This window comes from Bos indicus, chromosome 11 (genome assembly GCF_029378745.1).
Source record: "Bos indicus isolate NIAB-ARS_2022 breed Sahiwal x Tharparkar chromosome 11, NIAB-ARS_B.indTharparkar_mat_pri_1.0, whole genome shotgun sequence".
NCBI classification, from domain to species: domain Eukaryota; kingdom Metazoa; phylum Chordata; class Mammalia; order Artiodactyla; family Bovidae; genus Bos; species Bos indicus.
The window spans coordinates 62156017-62180246 of NC_091770.1; the positions used below are offsets into that span (position 1 = coordinate 62156017).

Below are 24230 nucleotides of genomic sequence, written 5' to 3' on the forward strand. Positions count from 1 at the left end.
TGAAGTACTTAGAGTCACTGAACTCATAGAGATACAAAGGAAAAGGGTAGTTGCCAGGGGACTGGTAGGGGAGGATATGGGGAGTTACTGTTTAATGTGCACAGGGTTTCAGATTTGCAAGAAGAAAAAGATCTCGAGAGTGGTTGTACAACTATGTGAATATATTTACCACTGCTGAACTGTGCACTTAGAAATGGCTAGGATGATAAACTGCATGTGTTTTTTTAACCACAATTTAAAACTAAAAAGTTTTTAAAATCTACAATAGTTTCTAATCCCATCCATTATTTTTTCTTTCCCATTTCCTGCCTGGGAAATTATTTCCTCTTTTGTGCCCATATTTACATTGCAATAAACTTACAAAGTTGTAGGTTATTTTGATAATGTAAGAAAACAAGGAAAATCTATCACTAAAAAAGATACAAAGATCAGACATCATTTCTGCATGTCCTGTATCTGTGACACAATTACATACTGAGAAAACACTTGACACAGGGAAGAACTAGTTAGGGTTAAATGTATAAATATATTCAATCAATCCATTGCCCCTTTGGCAATGGAAAATGGGTAGTTTCCAGACATTTATATACCTATGAAACATAGAAGGAACAATTTATATATGCTCTGTAATCATGCTATGGGAGCACATCATTGTGGAAAGCCAGAGAAGCTCTAAAGTGCATAGTGAGCCACAATGGAGGTGGGAGGGGTGGGTTAAAATCTGAGACTGCATTTTATTTAAAGGAATCCCAAATAGTATGGGCACATTTTCCAGCTATCTTTTAATATCTCTTCTCTCTTCTGCCACAGTAACAGTTTTAGCTATCAAATAGCCAACAAGCTATACACTATTTCTCAAGCCTCTCTTACAGCAATATATAGACATGTGAAAATATTCTAGCCACTAGAATGTGGGATTGCAAATTCTGAATTGTGCTCTTAAATAGAAAGGAAAAATATGAAAAGTTTATGTGACAGTAACAAGAGAGCTAACAAAGCTAAAATATATACAGATTTGTAACATCTAAGGCATCTTGGGAGAACAATAAAAGGTAGGAGAAATTATCAGATATAAAGGCTAATTAAAAAGATATAACTAATATAATCTTACTTAATGGTACTGGTGCTAAGACAGACAACTGAACAAAACAGAGTCTAGAAACAGACTCATTTACATATGAATACTTAATTTAAGGCAAGAGTGGTACTATATAGCAATGGGTAAGACAGTCTTTTCAATAAATGGTGTGAGGTCAAAAAGATATCTACATGGGAAAAAAGAAAATAACCTCACACAACACACAAAAATCAATTTCAGATACATTGTGGATCTAAATGTGCAAGGGACATCAACAAATCTTCCAGAAAAAAGCAAGAGACTATCATCAAAGTCTTAGGGTAGTGAAAGATTTTCTTCAATAGGACACACAAAAAAACATAAACTATTAAAGGAAAGAATGAATCATAAGATTATATTAAAGTTAAGAACTCTTGTTCACAAAAGACCCCAATAAGTGAAAAGCCAGCCCACAGAGTGGGAGAAGGCATTTGCATCATGGACCAACTGACAAAGGGCTGTGTTGAGGCTACATAAAGAACTCCCATAATCAGTAAGAAATAAAAGGCAAACCAAGAGAGAAGTGGGCAAAGGATTTATAAGTACTCCACAAGAGGATATTCAAACAGCCAGTAAATATATGAAAAGTGTCCTCTTACCAATCATCAGGGAAATAGAAATTTAAACTATTACACCTGTGACCTACCAAAATGTTTTACTAACATGTGAAAGACTGACAACACCAAGATGAATGAAGATGTGGAGAGACAGGAATGCTTCTACACAGCTGATAGGACTATAAAGGCATACAATCACTTTGGGAAATTATTTGGCTTTAGTTAAATTGACTATTCACATACTTATTTTTAGGTATATATTCAACAGAAATACTTATAACATGTACACCAAAGACATCTACAAGAATAGTCACAACAAACTGAAAATAATCCAAACTTCATGAACAGCAGAATGATACACACACTGTTGTGCAGTCAGAAAGTAGAACATCTATATACAAATAAACTTAGAAAAAGCAACTTAGAAAAATATCACAAATATAATGGGAAATGAAAGAAATTAGAGACTAAAGACCATAATTCAATGGTTCCATTTATATAAAAATTTAAAACCTGGAAAAATCAATGGTTTTAATGGTTTCCTTTGGGAAAAAGTGAAAGCACAGTGGCAATACGGTGCTTCAAAAGACCTGGTACATATACACAATGGAGTATTACTCAGCCATTAAAAAGAATACATTTGAATCAGTTCTAATGAGGTGGATGAAACTGGAGCCTATTATACAGAGTGAAGTAAGCCAGAAGGAAAAACATAAATACAGTATACTAACACATATATATGGAATTTAGAAAGATGGTAACAATAACCCTGTGTACGAGACAGCAAAAGAGACACTGATGTATAGAACAGTCTTATGGACTCTGTGGGAGAGGGAGAGGGTGGGAAGATTTGGGAGAATGGCATTGAAACATGTAAAATATCATGTAAGAAACGAGTTGCCAGTCCAGGTTCGATGCACGATACTGGATGCTTGGGGCTAGTGCACTGGGACGACCCAGAGGGATGGTATGGGGAGGGAGGAGGGAGGAGGGTTCAGGATGGGGAACACATGTATACCTGTGGCGGATTCATTTTGATATTTGGCAAAACTAATACAATTATGTAAAGTTTAAAAATAAAATAAAATTAGGAAAAAAAAAAAAAAAAAGACCTGGTAATGTTCTGTCTCTTCACTTGAGTGGTAATTCTATTAATATATTGCTTAAACTATGTATGTTTTAACATCTCTTTTAACAGCAGTTTTAGACTGAACCCTAATCAATATATGTGAAAATATAAGCCTAAACAGAGAAAAAAATATTTTTATTTATAGGTAGTTCAGGGTTTGCTTGATTGATAGTGGGGAGGGGAGGTGTTATAGTTGACTCTACACTATAACTGCAACCTAATAAGATCCTAGGCCATAATCTGACTTTTATCAAAATGAACAAAAATACTGAGTTGCTATTACTCTTAATAATTACAAAATATAAATGATGTTCTCGGACCAGAAAGATTTTATTGGCTTTATTTTGCTTTTGTTCTTTCTATTCAAAACACTTAATGGAGTGTATGGATTAGATGGTAATAATTGATCAGTGTTCTCTTGATTTTCACTAGTATACTGCAGTTATTAGAAAGTGTTATTGTATTTAGGAAATATATGCTAAAGTATTTGGGACATCAAGTCTGAAATCTACTGTCAAATGACTGAGCAAAAATTTTAACATGAGAGACAAAGAAAGGAGAGACAGAAAGAAAGCGAGAAAGGGAAAAAGAGGGCAATGTGATATAGACTTAACTGGGGAAGCAAGGTGAAGGGTAGAGGTTTTTTTTAATAATTCTGGCAACTTTTCTGTAAATCTGAAATTATTTCAAAATAAGTTTTAAAAAGTAATATTTAAAAAGACAGTGTGACCCACTTGGAAACTCATGCCTTTGAACAACTGAAAATTGTAAACCAAATACATCTTTACTATATACAAAAGTGATACAGTAAAAGAAAGAAACATAACCAAGGAAATACTGACCTGAGTTCCAGGACAGGTTCTGCCACTAATGACTTTAAATAAGCCATCTAAACTCTCCAAATTAAAGGTATTTAATTAAATGGTTTCTTCTCAGACTTAAAATTCTATAATTCTCAATTATTTCCAAAACTCACCTCCTTACCATCCATAAATTTTCAAAAACATATGTTTCATAAAATTTATTTATTTTTGTTAAATTCCAAAAGCCCGAACTATATATGGTTTTTCAATAAACTGAATAATCAGTCTTATTTAAACCATTAATAAGATGACTCAAGGTCTTGTTAATCTGGCAACAGTCACCATACTCACATAATATCCACAGCTCCTGGAGTAACAGATGATGATATCTGCTCTTTGCTGGATGAAGAATCAGTAGTACATTCTGGTTCGGATACAGAATCACTGCTGCAGGGCTCACTATTTGGAGATGCATTTCTCTGAGAGGTAGTATCTATGGCTATAGGTGTTAATTCACTCTCACTGAATGCATCACTTATAAACATGCCTTCATGGATTAAATAAGCCACTTCTGTGTCTAGTGAATTATCTTTTGCAGCATTTTTCTGTTGTGAAATCTCTTCCAATTCTCTAGTCCTTTGGTTTTTGTCAAGAACTGAGAGAACAACACTATGAATGATATTTAAGGTTGCCTAGAAGAAAACAGGATACATTTTTAATTGATATAAAATATTTTATACCAAGGTTTCAAAAGTGAAGTGATTGTGCATGTTTGAGCATTTTACAAATGAGTCAAGGTCATGTATATATCAGAATTTCTATCTCCGGTTACACAATAAAGGTGACTGGTAAAAAAAGAACTACTGAAGAGATGGGTTCCCTTTAAAGTTTAGACATAGGGCTATACTTACAAATTAATTTTGTAAATGGTGATCTCCCTAAAATACAGTGCATATTTCTCTCACTTCTTAAATAGGTTACATTGAACATAACTTGCCTATCAGAGGATCATATTCATTGATGTGTTTACTTAAAAAGAAAACACAATCTGTATTCCTTACCATATCTACTTTTATATCCATTTCTCCTCATCTCACATCTTTTCTCACACATTCAGTGTTCTTGAGACATTTTGGTTCTCTTCCTATTCTTTAAAATTTCACTGTTTCCATCTCAGTACCTTTGTTGTTTCCTCTGCTGGGAATGCTCTTCACCTTGATGTTTACATACACGTTTTCTTTTCATCACTAAGGTTCTTGCACAAATGTCACTTCCTCAAAGAAGCCTCCTCTAACTCCTATCAGCAATCCTATCCCATTAATCAATTTTTAAAAAATATCAGTTATCGCTTTTAATTTTTCAGTTCTAGGTCTCTTTCCACTACAGTGTTAGCTCCATGAGATACTGTATCTTACTGCCTAGAACAATAAGTACCATGCACGGAGGAGGTATTTAATAAATACTGAAAAGCAGAAGAATCAAGTGTAAATTTACGTAAATCAATGTCTTCATGGACTACTAAGAAATAAGGAGCTATATTCCTACTTTAACATTCAAAGTTGAACTCTAATAACTTGCTGTTCCTTTCTCAAAATTATTTATTTTTCAGGATCTACATGGTTCTAGGGAAGCAGACTCCAAATTTAAGTCTCCAAAGATAGGATAAGGGTCTAAGGTGGGCCAATCAGCAAACGAAACACCTGAGCTTAAAGCTAAAGAAGATACATAGAAGACAGACTGAGAAAAACACAGGAGAACAAAACTAAGGCTTGATAATATCATCAACTTCTCTATTAAACACCTAAAGGTTGACCTACCTGTGGATTTTTTTTAGTTATATGAACTAATAAATCCCCTTGTTTAAAACACTCTGTTTTCAGTTCAGTTCAGTTCAGTCAGATAGTCGTGTCCAACTCTTGGCAATCCCATGAACCACAGCACACCAGGCCCCCCTGTCCATCACCAACTCCTGGAGTCTACCCAAACCCATGTCCATCGAGTAGGTGATGCCATCCAACCATCTCATCCTCTGTTGTCCCCTTCTCCTCCTGCCATCAATCTTTCCCAGCATCAGGGTCTTTTCAAATGAGTCAGCTCTTCGCAACAGGTGACCAAAGTATTGGAGTTTCAGCTTCAACATCAGTCCTTTCAGTGAACACCCAGGACTGATCTCCTTTAGGGTGAATTGGTTGGATCTCCTTGCAGTCCAAGGGACCCTCAAGAGTCTTCTCCAACATCACAGCTCAATAACATCAATTCTTCTGCGCTCAGCTTTCTTTATAGTCCAACTCTCACATCCATACCTGACCAGTGGAAAAACCATAGCCTTGACCAGACAGACTTTTGTTGGCAAAAACCTCTGCTTTTTAATATGCTATCTAGGTTAGTTATAACTTCCTGCCAAGGAGTAAGCGTCTTTTAATTTCATGGCTGCAATCACCATCTGCAGTGATTTTGGAGCCCCCAAAAATAAAGTCAGCCACTCTTTCCACTGTTTCCCCATCTATTTGCCTGAAGTGATGGGACCAGATGCCATGATCTTAGTTTTCTGAATGTTGAGCTTTAAGCCAACTTTTTCACTCTTCTTTTTCACTTTCTTCAAGAGGCTCTTAGTTCTTCTTCACTTTCTGCCATAAGGGTAGTGTCATCTGCATATCTGAGGTTATTGATATTTCTCCCGGCAATCTTCATTTCAGCTTGTGCTTCTTCCAGCCCAGCATTTCTCATGATGTACTCTGCACAGAAGTTAAATAAGCAAGGTGACAATATACAACCTTGATGTACTCCTTTTCCTATTTGGAATCAGTCTGTTGTTCCATGTCCAGTTCTAACTGTTGCTTCCTGACCTGCATACAGGTTTCTCAAGAGGCAGGTCAGGTGGTCTGGTATTCCCATCTATTTCAGAATTTTCCAGTTTATTGTGATCCACACAGTCAAAGGCTTTGGCATAGTCAATAAGCAGAAACAGATGTTTTTCTGGAACTCTCTTCCTTTTTCCATGGATGTTGGCAATTTGATCTCTGGTTCCTCTGACTTTTCTAAAACCAGCTTGAACATCTGGAAGTTCACGGTTCGCGTATTGCTGAAGCCTGGCTTGGAGTATTTTAAGCATTACTTCACTAGCGTGTGAGATGAGTGCAACTGTGCAGTAGTTTGAGCATTGCCTTTCTTTAGGACTGGATTGAAAACTGACCTTTTCCAGTCCTGTGGCCAGCGCTGAGTTTTCCAAATTTGCTGGCATATTGAGTGCAGCACTTTCACAGCATCGTCTTTCAGGATCTGAAATAGCTCAACTGGAATTCCATCACCTCCACTAGCTTTGTTCGTAGTGATGCTTTCTAAGGCCCACTTGACTTCACATTCCAGGATGTCTGGCTCTAGGTCAGTGATCATATCATCGTGATTATCTGGGTCATGAAGATCTTTTTTGTACAGTTCTTCTGTGTATTCTTGCCACCTCTTCTTAATATCTTCTGCTTCTGTTAAGTTCCTACCATTTCTGTCCTTTATTATGCCCATATTTGCATGAAATGCTCTGTTGGTATCTCTATTTTTCTTGAAGAGATCTCTAGTCTTTCCCATTCTATTGTTTTCCTCTATTTCTTTGCACTGATCACTGAGGAAGGCTTTCTTATCTCTATTTGCTATTCTCTAGAACTCTGCATTCAAATGGATGTATCTTTCCTTTTCTCCTTTGCTTTTCACTTCCTTTCTTTTCACAGCTATATGTAAGGCCTCCCCAGACAGCCATTTTGCTTTTTCGCATTTCTTTTTCTTGGGGATGGTCTTGATTCCTGTCTTTGTACAATGTCACGAACCTCCATCCACAGTTCATCAGGCATTTTGTCTATCAGATCTAGTCCCTTAAATCTATTTCTCACTTCCACTGTATAGTCATACTGCTACTGCTAAGTCACTTCAGTCGTGTCAAACTCTGTGTGACCCCACAGACAGCAGCCCACCAGGCTCCCGCATCCCTGGGATTCTCAAGGCAAGAACACTGGAGTGGGTTGCCATTTCCTTCTCCAATGCATGAAAGTGAAAAGTGAAAGTGAAGTCGCTCAGTTGTGTCCAACCCTCAGCGACTCCATGGACTGCAGCCTACCAGGCTCCTCCATCCATGGGATTTTCCAGGCAAGAGTACTGGAGTGCAGTGACATTGCCTTCTCCGGTATAGTCATAAGGGATTTGATTTAGGTCATACCCAAATGGTCTAGTGGTTTTCTCCACTTTCTTCAATTTCAGTCTGAATTTGGCAATAAGGAGTTCATTATCCAAGCCACAGTCAGCTCCCAGTCTTGTTTTGGCTGACTGTATAGAGCTTCTCCATCTTTGGCTGCAAAGAACATAATCAGTCTGATTTCAGTGTCGACCATCTGGGGATGTCCATGTGTAGTCTTCTCTTGTGTTGTTGGAAGAGGGTGTTTGCTATGACCAGTGTGTTCTCTTGGCAGAACTCTATTAGCCTTTGCCCTGCTTCATTCTGTACTCCAAGGCCAAATTTGCCTGTTACTCCAGGTGTTTCTTGACTTCCTACTTTTGTATTCCAGTCCCCTATAATGAAAAGGACATCGTTTTTGGGCGTTAGTTCTAAAAGGTCTTGTAGGCCTTCACAGAACTGTTCAACTTCAGCTTCTTCAGCGTTACTGGTCAGGGCATAGACTTGGATTACTGTGATACTGAATGGTTTGCCTTGGAAACAAACAAGAGATTATTCTGTCGTTTTTGAGATTGCATCCAAGTACTTCATTTCGGACTCTTTTGTTGACCATGATGGCTACTCCATTTCTTCTGAGGGTATCCTGCCTGCAGTAGTAGATATAATGGTCATCTGAGTTAAATTAACCCGTTCCAGTCCATCTTAGTTCACTGATTCCTAGAATGTCGATGTTCACTCTTGTCAACTCCTGTTTGACAACTTCCAATTTGCCTTGATTCATGGACCTAACATTCCTGGTTCCTATGCAATATTGCTCTTTACAGCATCGAACCCTGCTTCTATCACCAGTCCCATTCACAACTGTGTGTTGTTTTTGCTTTGACTCCATCCCTTCATTCTTTCTGGAGTTATTTCTCCACTGATCTCCAGTAGCATATTGGGCACCTACCGACCTGGGGAGTTCATCTTTCAGTGTCCTATTTTTTGCCTTTTCATACTGTTCCTGTGTATTTGGGACTAAATGTACTCTAAGTGAATATTCCATACAGTATTAGACAGAGATTCTGAGCCTTCAAGTCTATGGAGACTGTATATCTTCCCTGCTCATCAGTAATTTCTCTATTGTCACAAACCTGCTCCCTGCTATACTATTCCATTGCGGCTTTTAATCCTTACTGCTGTCTTAATCTTTAATATGCTACCTCTCCCATCTTCATTTCTGCCTATCTTCTTCCTTATCTCTTCTCTCTTGGTGATTTTCTTTCTCAAAGAATTTTCTCATTAAAAAAAAATTAAACATAGTCTTTCTCTCCCCTAGCAACTAATCTGCACCTCACCCATAGGCCAGCTATGCAAAACTGAGTCCACCTTCCAGGTTCAGGTTCAGTCCTGCATAGCCACCCAATATGCTCCCAAACCTCCTTGCCACAGGATTAGAAATAAGAAGAAAATCCAGACCCAAACCAATCAGTGCATAGCATTTTTTTACCACAGTGATTTGATATGTGACCTAAATTAACCCAATGGATTAAAACTAAGGACTTTCATTTGATGACTAAAGAAGAAAAAAATCTTTTCTAGGAGGTATAGTATACAAATGTGGAAGACTTGAAACTGATATATATAGACATTTTGCTATAATTAGGTTAGTTACTTTAAAAGTGAAGTCAAAAAAGAGAAGGTAGAAATGAAATAAAACAGTGAAACTAATCAAGAAAACAATGACCACACCAAAACTGAAGTCTATTGTTTTTGCACTGTTTTAAGTTCCTCAAGCCAATACACTTCTTTTATTGTTTAAATTAGTTTGATTTGGACATTTTGCCACATTTAACTGACAACATCTTAGCTAGTACAATAAATTTTCTATATACAGTGTATTAGCTGTTCTCTTAGGGGTTCTTCTTCACTGTTTTCACCATATCTACAAGTTTTAAAGGTTTGTGATTATTTTTTTTCTAAGTCCAGAATCATTCTTGTTTAAGAATGCCAGAAGATTTCACAATACATAATAGATTCAACAGTAGGGTAAAGCAAGTATACTCCAATAAAAAATTCCAAAATAATAATAATAAAAATAAAGTGCTCAGAACAGTAACCTGGCACAAAGTAACTACCTAATAAATGCATTTAAAAAGTAAATGTAGGCACATGATTTACTTTCTGAACTTTCCTATTGCAGCAATTTATAGTTAAGTTCATGTTTAAATACCAGAACAACCAAAATAAATTTTTCCAGTCTTGAGAATAGTGAATGAAATAATCTGGTAACCATATTAATTAAGACTCTAAAATGATAGTCCAGAACTGTCTATGTAACAAATTGAAAATCTAAGAGTTAAAAATCTCTTGAAAAGACTGTCAAGCTGCATTTAAGGATTATTTTCTTTTTCAGCTATACAAATTATACTAAACTATGGGGTATAAACAATAAACAAAAATTCTAATAAAAATTTAAAGTACAATTAATGCCCCCAAATAAACATACACACTTGTGGTCAATTAATCTATAATAAAGAATACAAGAATATACAATGGAGAAAAGACAGCCTCTTCAACAAGTAGTACTGGGAAAACAAGCTACATGTGAAAGAATGAAATCAGAACACTCTAACACCATCTACAAAAATAAACTCAAAATTGATTAAAGAACTAAATGTAAGATCAGAGACTATAAAACTCCTAGAGGAAAACACAGGCAGAATGCTCTTGGATATAAATTGCAGCAATATTTTTGTGGAGCTGACTCTTAGAGTTATGGAAATAAAAATAATAATAAACAAATGGGACCTAATTATACTTAAAAGCTTTTGCACAGCAAAGGAAACCACAAACAAAATGAAAAGACTAGGAGAAAATATTTGAAAATATGTGACCTACAGGGAATTAATTTCCAAAATATACAAACAGTTTATATAGGTCAAAAAAAAAAAAAAAAAAAAACACCAAATCAAAAAATGGGCAGATCTAGACAGTTCTCCAAAGAAGACACACAGACAGCCAAAAGGCACATGAAAAGATGCTTGATACTGCTAATTATTAGAGAAATACTATCCATAACCACAATGAGGTATCACCTCACACTGATCAGAATGTCCATCTTCAAAAAGTATACAAATAATAAATGCTGGAGAGGATATGGAGAAAAAGGTTCCTTCTGACACCACTGGTGGGAATGTAAATTGGTGCAGCCACTATGGAAAACAGAATGGAAATTCCTTAAAAAACTAAAAATAGAGTTATCATATGATACAGTGATCCCACTCCTGGGCATATATCTGGAGAAAACTCTAATTAGAAGAGATGTATGCAACCCAATATTCATAGCAGTACTATTTACAATAGCCAAGACATGGAAATGTCCACTGACAGATTATGGGTAAAAAGATGTGGTAAATACACACAGTGGAATATTATTCAGCCATAAAAAGAATGAAAAATGCCATCAATCCATGCAGCAACATGGACAGATCTAGAAATTATCATACTAAGTGAAGTAAGTTAGATACACAAAGACAATACCACATACCACACGATGTCACTTATAGGTAGAATCCAAAGAAAAAAGAGATAGAAATGAACTCATTTACAAAGAAGAAATAGACTCACAGACATAGAAAACAAACTTATGGTTACCAAAGGGGAAAGGGCAGGGCAGGGTATAGATAAATTAGGAGTTTGGGATTAGCAGATACAAACTATATAAAACAGGTAAACAATGGTCCTACTGTACAGCACAGGGAACTATATTCAACATCCTGTAATAAGCTATAATGGAAAAGACTATAAAATGAATACACATAACTGAATAACTGAATCACTTTTCTGTATACCAGAAACCAATACAACACTGTAAGTCAACTATACTTCAGTTACAAAAATGTAATGACTCTCTGTAGAAAACTTAGGGAAAAGAGAAAAGAATGAATAACAAGTTTAAATTACACATAATTCTACCATCTAAAGATAACCACAAAAAGACAAGCTGTCTCTGGTCTATGCAGATGAAGAGGTAAAAAAAATAAAAAAACATTTTTAACACAGCTAAGAACATACTACATAAATAGGTCTCTGTCTTGTTTCTTCACTTAATGTTATAATGTATGCATTTTCTTCAATCATTAAAAATCCTTGCCTGCATGACATTCTGTACTAGTGAGTATACTGCTACTGCTACTGCTAAGTTGCTTCAGTCGTGTCCGACTCTGTGCGACCCCATAGATGACAGCCCGCCAGGCTTCCCCGTCCCTGGGATTCTCCAAGCAAGAACACTGGAGTGGGTTGCCAACTAGGCATAACTAATTTTACCATTTCTATGTTAGACATCAGAGTTCTTTCCAATTTGTAGTTATTTAAAAATTTTCATTAAAAATGAAGTTTCTAATATTATGTTTCAGTGAAATCATGCCCTAGAATGAATCATAAACTTTTCCAAAGAAAAACTACTGTATTTAAAAATCAAACATCATCTTCAAAGATGTTTTACAATAGTATTAGTTTAAGTGGCCTAAATGTGAAAATGAGAAGCTACAATTAGGACAAATCACTGTTTTCATACAGCACATACATCAAATAGTAATTTGGCTTAGTTTAACTGATACTGAATCTAAAAGTAAGACGGCTATTTTAAAAATTACTGGCAAAAAGTTGGCCAACTCCAACTATACAATGTAGGAGTTCTATATATCCAGAAGTGTGTGATGAAGTCATGGTGGGAATATAAGAAAAAGTGAAAACATGGCCTTATACTGTACAATTCACAGATACAGGTTTGATATCTATCACTATCAATAGATAAGATCAACATTTTGGTAGGAGTCTAAATTAAATGCAGTGAATCACATTTTATAAAAACTTTTCCCGTTTCAACCAGAAAGCTTATATATGTGATGTAGAGCATCATCCCAATTTTAATAAGAAAATCATATTATAGATAAATACCTAAGTCCCCCAGATCATTTTTAATATGAAACTCAGGAGGTGCCAGGGATCTTGACTAGAACATAAAAGCAATATTGACACCTGATAATTCAAAGAATATCACATTTCACTAACAGCCTCTTATACTCAGTAATTCCTAAGGACTGTCTTATTAAAACAGTTATGACATGTTGGTAATCCCAACAAACACATATTAGAGTCTATGACATCTTTTCTTCTGAAAAATGCTGTGTGACATGTATTCTTTTCCTTATAACGATTGGATTAAAATTAACTGGCTTGACCACAAAGTAATTAAATGTAATGCATGATACATGATTGGATCCCAGGTTTAAAAATGAAGTAAAAACCTACAATAAAGAACATTAGTAGAGTAACGTAAATATGAACCGTATGTTAAAAATATTATGGTATCAACATAATATTAATATTAAATTCCTAGAAAAATTAAGTGTCATGGGATTGATTTTTGAGTGTTTCACAATATTTTAACTATAGATAATCTAGATAGATTCAAGCATCACAAAATCACAAAAGGAAATATTACTGTATAATATTTAATGCCAAGTAAGCATATTTCTTTTTAAAATGAAATAAATCATCCAGAATTATAAAAAAAAGTTACCAAAATACTCTGAAGCACTTCAAATCTTATTTAAAACAAAGCTCCTTTAGAAAAATTGCAAAAATAAAAAATTTGTTTTATTCAAATTTTTGTGTCTAGAAAGCCGACAATTTTAGGGATATTCTGGACAAACTGATAAATCACATAAGCTTACCTTAACTCTCTGTAGGAAAATTGTAAACTTGGAGAAAATATCCGTTAGTAAATCAAACCACTGAGGAAAATTCAACATTCTCATCTGATCTGCAAGCCTAGAAAAAAAATTCAAACAAAAATAATGACTGTCTTGGGGCAATTATCTACATGATGTTATCTACAAGCTGGAGGAAACTACACTGAATACTATCTAGTAACAAAATAATAAAATGCAATTTAATCTAGAATTATACAATAGAGATGAAGAAGTCAATTACTAAACAACTCCTTGTTTAAACATCTCTAAGACGTCTTTATCATGTATTAATTCCATGCGAACATGCTTTGTGATCATTTGACGTAAAGGGATAGAGAAATAAACTAATTTAGGTTAAATGTAGAAAAGATATATGCTGGAATAAAAATGAGAAACAAAACAGCTCCCCTAAAAAGCTTAATAACCTATTTTTCTAAACACAAACTAAAAGTACTTTTCTATATATGAAGGGTAACATGGCATAGTGGCTAAGAGTATGGGCTCTTGAGCCACAGTGTCTTGGTTCAAGATCCAGCCCTGCCACTTAACTAGTTGTGTGACTCTGGCCAAGTGACTTAGTGAGTGAAAGTCTCTCAGTCGTGTCCAACTCTTTTCCAACCCCATGAACGATAGCCTGCCAGGCTCCTCTGTCCATGGGGATTCTCCAGGCAAGAATACTGGAGTGGGTTGCCATTTCCTTCTCCAGGGGATCTTCCCAACCCAGGGATTGAACTCACGTCTCCTGCATTACAGGCAGATTCTTTACCACTGAGCCACCAGGGAAGCCAATATGGAAAAAGTGATAGAAGCTACCATATATGGTAGATGTGAGTATTAACTGAGTCAATAAGTACTCAGGACAATGTACAATGAATAAAAAAATGCTATGTATTAGCCAATATTTATATTTAGAATGTTTTATATATATATATACACACACTAAATATTATATTAGTATAATACATAAAAGTATAGCCAGTATTTTTATAGCTGACATCAATCAATTCTTAAAATAAAAAACAGAATTCCATAAAGATATTTCAGAACACTATAATGACTTATTACTCTAAATTTTTAATTAATGATGCTACACTTAGGACTTTATTCTCAAAAGGTACTCCTATATATTTGAGATATAGGATGTTCTCTAAGTTAAGAAAATTCCATACGGAAGAAAAAAATTAAAAACTGACTGTCCATGTATGTAGGACCTTTAGCAATGATCCAATAACTTAATTTTTCCAACTACTAGTGATCCTTGCTTTATTAGGACTGCTTCAACTAATTCTGAACCTGAGCTTTCACTAGGTTAAGTGTGCAAATTAGAACTCCACAATTCTCATTCTATGAACTTGGCCCAGAGAAGTTTTACAGTTGTCCATATTACTATTCATATCTTAGACCAGTTAATAAAACTTATATATGTATATGAACAAGAAATTCATAGTCATAAAATACTTATCACTATTTTTCTCAAGTAGAAGAACAGAAATTTCAAGGGAAAACAAAAAATTACAGACATGGGCAATTCTAAGTCATGCATTCAAACTTCTCAAAGTTAACTGTGTTTTAATTATATGGCTAAACAAATTTAGCACTGCTACTCTTCTTCAATTTCCATCCTCCATCTCTATGTACATCTCCACCCTCTCTCAGCCCTGGGAGGCTGACCTGTGGGCTTGGCCATTAAGGAGCCCTTGCAAAAGACTGAAAGGAGGAAAGGTGCTGATAGTTCCGTCTCTGCCCGGAATGGTTACCACAGAATGACTGGCCCCCTCCACTGAACATCAATTCAATTACTACAAAATTATTCTAACTACTTACATTGTTTCCTCCTTCTGAATTCTATTAACGCTCTCTTTGTCCCTTAAAGGCACTGCACTATCACTCGTGATTTTCCTATACTCTGCCCATACTTTAGCAAATAATTCCTTAACTAAATCCTCCTTATTCTAATGTGTTATCTTTTCCCTGACTGGTAACCCCAACTTAATATTTATACTTACTTCAAAACAACATCTGTGTCTATATCTTCTATTTGCGAAACTTTATTAATCACACACTGCAAAATTTAAGGAAAAAAATTGGATTAACATCTTTAGTACTACATGTTCATTGTTTATTAAAAAGGGCTTCAATGACTATGATAATCATTTTACCAAACCTCTCTTTTGTCTCTTACAAATTGCAGCAGTACCCTTGCCCTATTAAATAATTATTCCAGATAATGCTTAAACTGTACTAATCAAAATTTCCTACTGTTAAAACTGTTCAAAGTTACACACATAAACAAACACACAATACATGCACACAAAAAATCCCCATAGAACTATAATTCTTGGGAACATGGTTTAAGCCTCATACTAAAATTCTAAAAGAAATTCACTTTGGAGGTCACACTTCCTCATAATGCATGCAAAAGTTTAAAGTTTTAAAAAAATAAATGCTCAGACTTAGAAGTCCAGCAATTAAAGCACAGCAGTTTTTAAAAACTGTTTAAAATATACATACAGAAAACTGAACAAATTATATTTATAGCTCAATATTTATTTTACAAGTAGAGTACACCTATTTAAACAGAACTCAGATTATGAAATTGAACATTACCAGTCACCCCCTCTCTTATTCCCCTCCTGGTCACTACTTCCTCCCCAAAGACATTACTATCCTAATTCCCAACATTATAGACTAATTTTGCCCATGTTTGAATTTTTAGGTCAGTGGAATCATACAGTGTGTACTCTTCTGTGTCTGGCTTCCTTGGCTCCACAGTATATATGTGAACATCCATGTTGTTTGTTCCATGTAATTATTCATTCTCATTGCTGTTATAGAATTCAGTGATGCAAATATGCTATAATTTTATTTACCTTTCCTACTGATGAAAAATTTGGGTTTTTCCAGTTTTGTTTTGTTTTTTTATTACAAATATGCTGCCATGAAATGCTTGTGCTGTTTTGGTGGTCTATGTACAAATTTCTGATGGGTAAATTACCTAGAAATAGAATTGCTAGTCATAAGATATGTGTATATTTAGTTCTTGCTTGTTTTATTTAAACATTAAAAACTAAAAAATGTACATTTAACCTAACGATGATGATCAGTTAAGCCTAACAAATACATTCAAAATTGTTATTTTTCAAATACAGAAAAACTAAAGTTCAGTGAATGAGATTTATTTGGAAAGTCAAAACAAATATGAAAGAATACTAAAAAAAAAACAATAGATTTTAGTTTACATGATAATTTCTTAGAGCTCAGGATAAGAAGAAATGCTGGTGTAAGTATGCTGCTGCTACTGCTAAGTCACTTCAGTCGTGTCTGACTCTGTGCCACCCCATAGATGGCAGCCCACCAGGCTCCCCCATCCCTGGGATTCTCCAGGCAAGAACACTGGAGTGGGTTGCCATTTCCTTCTCCAGGTGTAAGTATACACTACTGGTAAAATCTTTTTTTAGTAAAAAAAAATAAAAACAATTCAACTCCATGCATCAAACAATTTAAGAATACTTTTCACTCTCTGACCAACAATTCTACTTCAGGAATCAGTTATTAAGACAACAGTCTTAAATATGAAAAAACTAAACAAACAAAACTTTATACCAAAGTTGTTTGTCACAGTGATCTTTATACCACCAAACAGAAAATGACCTAAATATTTAACACAGAGGAAAGGTTAAACAGGTTTAAGTAACAGGATGTTGATGGAATTTTATATAACCTTTAAAAGTGATCTTTCTGAAGGTTTATGAGGAAATGTTTATGTTATGATTCAAACTGAAATATTTGTACAATTCAAAATTATATATATAGTACGACAGCACCAATGAAAAACACGAGTAACTACTTACACTTTTAAATAGTCAAATGATAATCTTTTTGACTAGCTGGGCTATATTTTTCTTTGTTCTGGTTTTCTATATTTAAATTTTTTTAATAAATGAGAAAATATTATGATACTGCATATATTACAAGATCATGTAAAAATAAACTTCACAAAAGATTCTAGACCAAAATTTATAAAATAAAAAAGTACAATTACCTGTTTAATGATATTCTTTGCTGTAATAATCATTTCTTCACTATATATTTCTAAAAAATTAAGTTTTCTTTGTTTTAAAAGTCCAAATACAAGAGAGATTAGTCTTTCCTAGTAAAACAAAAGGGTATACAATGTCACAATTTAAGTACAAAATAATCTCACTTAGAAGTAGAAATAATCAATTGTTTAACCCTGAAATTTCTATATTGCATATGGTATTTTCTAGAAGCCTTAAAAACCCTTTTCCAAAGCAATCTTGTCATCAGATTTTTGCAGTCATTATTCTAAAACAGTCAAATCCCATCCTACTACAGCGGATCAAATGAAGCTGGTTTGGGGGCAGAACAATATATTTTAGTCTAGTTTCAATAAGAAGCTAGAAAGTATTCTTCTCAAACCCTGATGACTAATAAATACTCTATAAGTCCTGTGCTTTTAAATTAGTGGTCTACAACACTGGAATGATGACCTGGATTATTTGTGGAGAATTAACTGCTAACACAAAAATCTCTTTAACTGATTAGGCTGCTATCAGGGCTTTTTGGATTCTTTACTATTAATAGTTCTTGGCAATAATCAGCATTAAGAAGTTACCAAATAAATTACCAAATATGATGCATTTGTGCATGCACATGCATAAAATATGTTCATAACAGGTGCTCAGTGAATGTGAATGACAGGTAAAATACCATACAATAACGATCACTTTTTATATAAGACACACTCCACTACATGCATACACAAGGATATAAGTTAATCATCCTATATCTACATTTGGAACTTGGGTTATAAGCTATATAAAGACTTTAATTTCCATTTTTAATTAAGCTATAAAATTATTTATTCTCTAATTTCAAAGGTTAATAAACAAGTATAGTGCTTTCTAAAGTCACATAGTCAAAGATTTCATAGGTCTCACACAGACTGATACTGAAGATAATTTTGCCCACTATAACCTAAGAAGAATGTTCTATACTAAGGCGTTAGGAAATAACACTAAGCAATGAGATCAATTTCATTCTAGAGTTCAAAGGACATACCTCTTCTAAAATGTGACAGTCATCTTCCAATGGTCTATTTAAGTCACTGTGAGAATAAGTAGAAAATTCTGCAATCATCATTTTATCTATCAGTTTTTCTAATTCACAAAGCTGTGATCCCAAATGCCTACAAAGGAAGAGGGACATGTTACCTACATTTACTAAAAACCCATATTTACTCCAAAATCAAGGGATCAACTAGGCAGCAAAAGTTTTCTAGCTGATAGTACTTGTGCAACAAGGTGACATTTTAATAAAATGAAGTCTTTTAACTTAACAAAAATAACTGTGACAGTTTCACATTGTCTCCCAAATTCTATTTTTCCTTTTATATCTTTAACCTCCAAACAGTTAAATATGCTATAGGAAACCTGGTTCTATAAAACTTCATGACTGTTTTTTTAGTCCTTTTTGCACAGACGAAGTAATCATATATTCTAAAATCCTTTCCTCATTAACCACTTACTGAATATAAATGTCAGTAACTCCTCAGTCATTTATTTATGCAATAAATATAAGCACATACTGTGTAGCAGGCCCTGTTCTGGGTATACATAAATATCTGAAGAACTATAGGGACAGACTGATTCAATTAATCTCTGTCATAATCAGTTTGAGTTACTGTGCAACATCCCTCAGGCCATTAAACTGAAAGTCATCAGAATATAAGAATGAAAAAATAAAAATACTGAGCTACAATCTATCCCTGGAACTTTTTCTCATAAAATATAATGTTCTTTTTAACCTATCTCTTTAATATTTGCAGATGCTAGTTAGGGTTAAAGTGAGAGGGACTCTAACTTGAGCCAAATTGTGGGGGTGATAAGGGGAAGTATTACTAAAAAAATGTGGAACCTTTTCCCTGGAAAAAACACGTATGGTCCAAATGACAAGAAGGGTTCCATGTAGTTAATCCCTGCTCTTAAGGGAACTAAGGATGAATATCTTAATATCCAAAGGGATTTTTGCCATACAATCGAATAGTTTCATGAAAACAATGGGTTGAAGAAAACCAGGTAATCTAATTGGTACAAAGCATTTCAAAACTTAAGTGAAATTTCTCTTAAATTTAAACATTTATAATTAAATAAAAAACATTTTAAAATCTTATGCTACATTTACTTGAAAAACAAACTCAATGTCAGCAACTGTCCTGACTATGACCAGATAGATACAGCACATTTAAAAAAATTAGTCTAAAGCATGTGGCCTTTTAGACAGATCCATTGCTTTTCGTTTATGAACAACATATGGTAGTAGTATAGTGATAATTTGAAAAAGTATGAGTGAAATAATATAAATCTGCATTTTTTAATATGAAAATTATATTTCTTACAGCTAATTAGAAGTCTAATAAGGTTCTCATAAATGGTGACATGTCATAATGAACTAATTTAGACCATATCCACTATTATAAACTACAATACTACCATAAAAGGAATTTGACAGTGTCCTGCAAAATTACAGAGGCAATTAGCCTTTGACCTAGGAATCTCACTTTCAGAATCTGTCTCAAAAGTATATAGGTAAAAATACAAAAGAATGCACATTCATTGCAGCACTGTTGATAATGGCAAAGGAATGGCAACAACCTAAATGCTGACGAACAGAAGGCTAGTTATATCATGCTGTTGCTGCTGCTGCTAAGTCACTTCAGTCGTGTCCGACTCTGTGTGACCCCATAGACAGTGGCATAACAGACCCTATATATCTGCAAAATATAATCTGCAAGGCCCTATTAACCTGCAATTAATATCAATTCATGGGATCGCAAAGAGTCGGACACGACTGAGCAACTGAACTGAACTGAATATACTAAATACTGCTACAGAGCAGTTTCTCAACCTTTTTGTCATTACTGCCTCCCCAAAACATCCTTTTAGACATTTTTATTCCTCATCATCCCCCATGAAATTTTAATATCACAGATATACTGTATATCCGTTTAGGTACCGTGGCCTTTGGAGCACAACAAACCATTGTAAAATTCAAGACCTTTTTTTTACCCTTCAAGAACCAATTTCCCCTCCCTGAGGTGATATTCTCCATTGAGAATGTGTACTATAGCATGATCTACAGGGTATATGTAAGGTAAAAACAGTAAGGTGGAGAAAACTATGTACAGTATGCAATTGCTTATCTAAGACGAAGGACAGATAGATGGATAAATATAGACTAAAACTTTTTAAAATGATGACTAACAGGAGTAGATAGAGAGGAAGGGGACCAAGACAGAAGTAAAATTTCTCCGAATTACCTTCTCTTTCATAGATTTGACTTTGGAACCATGTAACCACTTAACATAGTTGTAAAACAATGTTACACCTAAAAACAGCAACCCTTAAATATCAAAAGCAAATCAAATAAATGAGCTTAACTATGTATTAAACTAGAGGCAAATCTACAAAAGAGGAAATTATTTCAAGTGACTTTAAAATAGGAATTTATCCATTCATCCCATAAGGGATATACCTTAAGAAAAACAAAAAGAAATCCTATGTGTTTGTAGTAGTACTATTGTTAGTTCTGAGAGCACTCTATGTATGTGTGTGCTAAGTCACTTCAGTCGTGTCCAACTCTGCAACCCTACGGACCGTAGCCCTCCAGGCTCCTCTGTTCATAGGATTCTCCAGGCAAGAATACTGGACTTGGTTGCCATGCCCTCCTCCAGGGGATCTTCCCAATTCAGGGATCAAACCTGCGTCTCTTACATCTCCTACAGTGCCAGGCAGGTTCTTTACCACTAGCATCACCTGGGAAGCCCAATTCTATGTATGCTGCTGCTGCTGCTAAGTTGCTTCAGTCGTGTCCTACTCTGTACGACCCCATAGACGGCAGCCCACCAGGCTCCCCCATCCCTGGGATTCTCCAGGCAAGAACACTGGAGTGGGTTGCCATTTCCTTCTCCAGGGCATGAAAGTGAAAAGTGAAAGTGAAGTCGCTCAGTCGTGTTTGACTCCTAGCGACCCCATGGACTGTAGCCCACCAGGCCCCTCCGTCCATGGGATTTTCCAGGCAAGAGTACTGGAGTGGGTTGCCAATGCCTTCTCCGATTCTATGTATATTGTTGGATAAAAGAAATGAGTAATTATGTTGGTGTCATTAGGAAGCACAGTTTTTAGCCTGCTGGAAAGGTAAATATATATGCAAACTTGAAGAAACAAAAACTCTACAGTCCTAAATTTATCAGTACACAGTGGAACCATCCTGGAACATTCCTAGAACAAACTCATATTTTTTCTTTAAAAAGGAAACTTTATTTTCTAGCTCTACCCACTAAAAAGGCTTGGCGATCATGACCAATCAGCCTTTGATCAGAGGTGTAGCAAGGAACACCTTGCTACAAGGAACACCTATACTATAATTTCTAAGTACCATTTCCTACTAAAAAAAACTAGGGCTCCTTAGAGAAATGGCAGTTTGCAAATCTGGAACATAAAAGTGTAACATGAATATCCCGTCATAACATGAAGTAAGAAAACCATCAACAACTACTCAAAGAATCAAAAGGATTTGAGGAGGTTCCTATATAAGAACAAAATGAATACCAGTGAAAATTTTTTAAAGGAAAAAACTTGGGGCTTCCTTGGTGTCTCAATGATAAAGAACCCTCTTGCCAGTGCAGGAGACATGGGTTTAATCCCTGATCCAGGAGGATCCCACATGCCACAGAGGAACTAAGCCCATAAGCAACAAACATGAGCCTGCTCTAGAGCCCGGGAGCAACAGCTACAGAAGCCCATGAGTCCTAGATCCTGTGCTTCAAAAGAGAAGCCATAGCAATGAGCAGCTCACATACCACAACGAAAAGTAGTCCCCACTCACAACTAGAGAAAACTCACTCAGTAACAAAGACTCAGCACAGCCAATAAATAAAGTTTAAAAAAAAGACAAAAAAACATTGATACTTCAAACATTTATAAAACCATGTGCTTATAAAACATTTGGAAGATGCTAGGCTGGATCATGGAAAAAGCGAGAGGTCCAGAAAAACATCTATTTCTGCTTTATTGACTATGCCAAAGCCTTTGACTGTGTGGATCACAATAAACTGTGGAAAATTCTGAAAGAGATGGGAATACCAGACCACCTGACCTGCCTCTTGAGAAATCCGTATGCAGGTTAGGAAGCGACAGTTAAAACTGAACATGGAACAACAGACTAGTTCCAAATAGGAAAAGGAGTACATCAAGGCTGTATATTGTCACCCTGCTTATTTAACTTATATGCAGAGTACATCATGAGAAACGCTGGGCTAGAAGCACAAGCCGGAATCAAGACTGTCAGGAGAAATATCAATAACCTCAGATATGCAGATGACACCACCCTTATGGCAGAAAGTGAAGAGGAACTAAAGAGCCTCTTGATGAAAGTGAAAGTGGAGAGTGAAAAAGTTGGCTTAAAGCTCAACATTCAGAAAACGAAGATCATGGCATCCGGTCCCATCACTACATGGGAAATAGATGGGGAAACAGTGGAAACAGTGTCAGACTTGATTTTGGGGGGCTCCAAAATCACTGTAGATGGTGACTGCAGCCATGAAATTAAAAGACACTTACTCCTTGGAAGGAAAGTTATGACCAACCTAGATAGTATATTGAAAAGCAGAGACATTACTTTGCCAACAAAGGTCCGTCTAGTCAAGGCTATGGTTTTTCCTGTGGTCATGTATGGATGTGAGAGTTGGACTGTGAAGAAGGATGAGCACCGAAGAATTGATGCTTTTGAACTGTGGTGTTGGAGAAGACTCTTGAGAGTCCCTTGGACTACAAGGAGATCCAACCAGTCCATTCTAAAGGAGACCAGCCCTGGGTGTTCTTTGGAAGGAATGATGCTAAAGCTGAAACTCCAGTACTTTGGCCACCTCATGCGAAGAGTTGACTCATTGGAAAAGACTCTGATGCTGGGAGGGATTAGGGGCAGGAGGAGAAGGGGATGACAGAGGATGAGATGGCTGGATGGCATCACCGACTCGATGGACGTGAGTCTGAGTGAACTCCAGGAGTTGGTGATAGACAGGGAGGCCTGGCGTGCTGTGATTCATGGGGTCGCAAAGAGTCGGACACAACTGAGCGACTGAACTGAACTGAACTGAGATTTTCAATTCATTATTTCAAAAACTACCAGATAAAGGAAAAGAACCTAGAATTTATCTTGCCTATCCTTGTAAGAATTGTCCTTCAGAATTAACAAATAATTGTTATGGAGAAATATGGCTTTACAGAAATATTCCATTAATAAATGAATAAGGAAGTTTAGAATTAGAATATCATGATTTGCAACCAACAATGAGATGATAAATCTAGGCAATGATCATCAAATGGCTGCTAATATCATAAAAAGAGACAACCAGATATATGATTTCTAAGAAAAACTTAAACTTGATCAAGCCTTTAAATCTAACTATAAGCTTATAGAAAGTATAGGCAAAAGGAAACCTGCTAATAAACATGTGGATGAAGTTGGCAAAATCCAGACTGTGAGAAGCACTACAAAGATAATTTCTTCAATAAATATTTTGAAAGGGGAAAAATGAGAAGAATGGAGAACAATATCAAAAGACACTTGAAATATATCAATCAATTGTAATATATAGTTATATTTTGGACCTATTTCAACAAATACACTATGAAAAGAATTTTGAG

At 35.3% G+C, this 24230-nt stretch overlaps 1 protein-coding gene across 5 annotated transcripts in view; it reads right to left on the bottom strand.

The window, feature by feature from the left end:
• Window positions 1–24230, bottom strand: part of VPS54 (VPS54 subunit of GARP complex) — a 102837-nt gene that overhangs the window by 31134 nt on the left and 47473 nt on the right. For all 5 annotated transcript variants that reach the window (XR_011569298.1, XM_070798872.1, XM_070798870.1 and 2 more), the window contains exons 8-12: window positions 18586–18712; window positions 17546–17653; window positions 15510–15565; window positions 13486–13582; window positions 3958–4298 (exon numbers count right to left, since the gene is read on the bottom strand). Coding sequence is in view for 4 of the 5 variants with exons in the window: in XM_070798872.1 (XP_070654973.1) it covers window positions 3958–4298; window positions 13486–13582; window positions 15510–15565; window positions 17546–17653; window positions 18586–18712 (729 nt within the window). In the remaining variant the exon portion in view is untranslated. The remainder of the gene's footprint in view (window positions 1–3957; window positions 4299–13485; window positions 13583–15509; window positions 15566–17545; window positions 17654–18585; window positions 18713–24230) is intronic.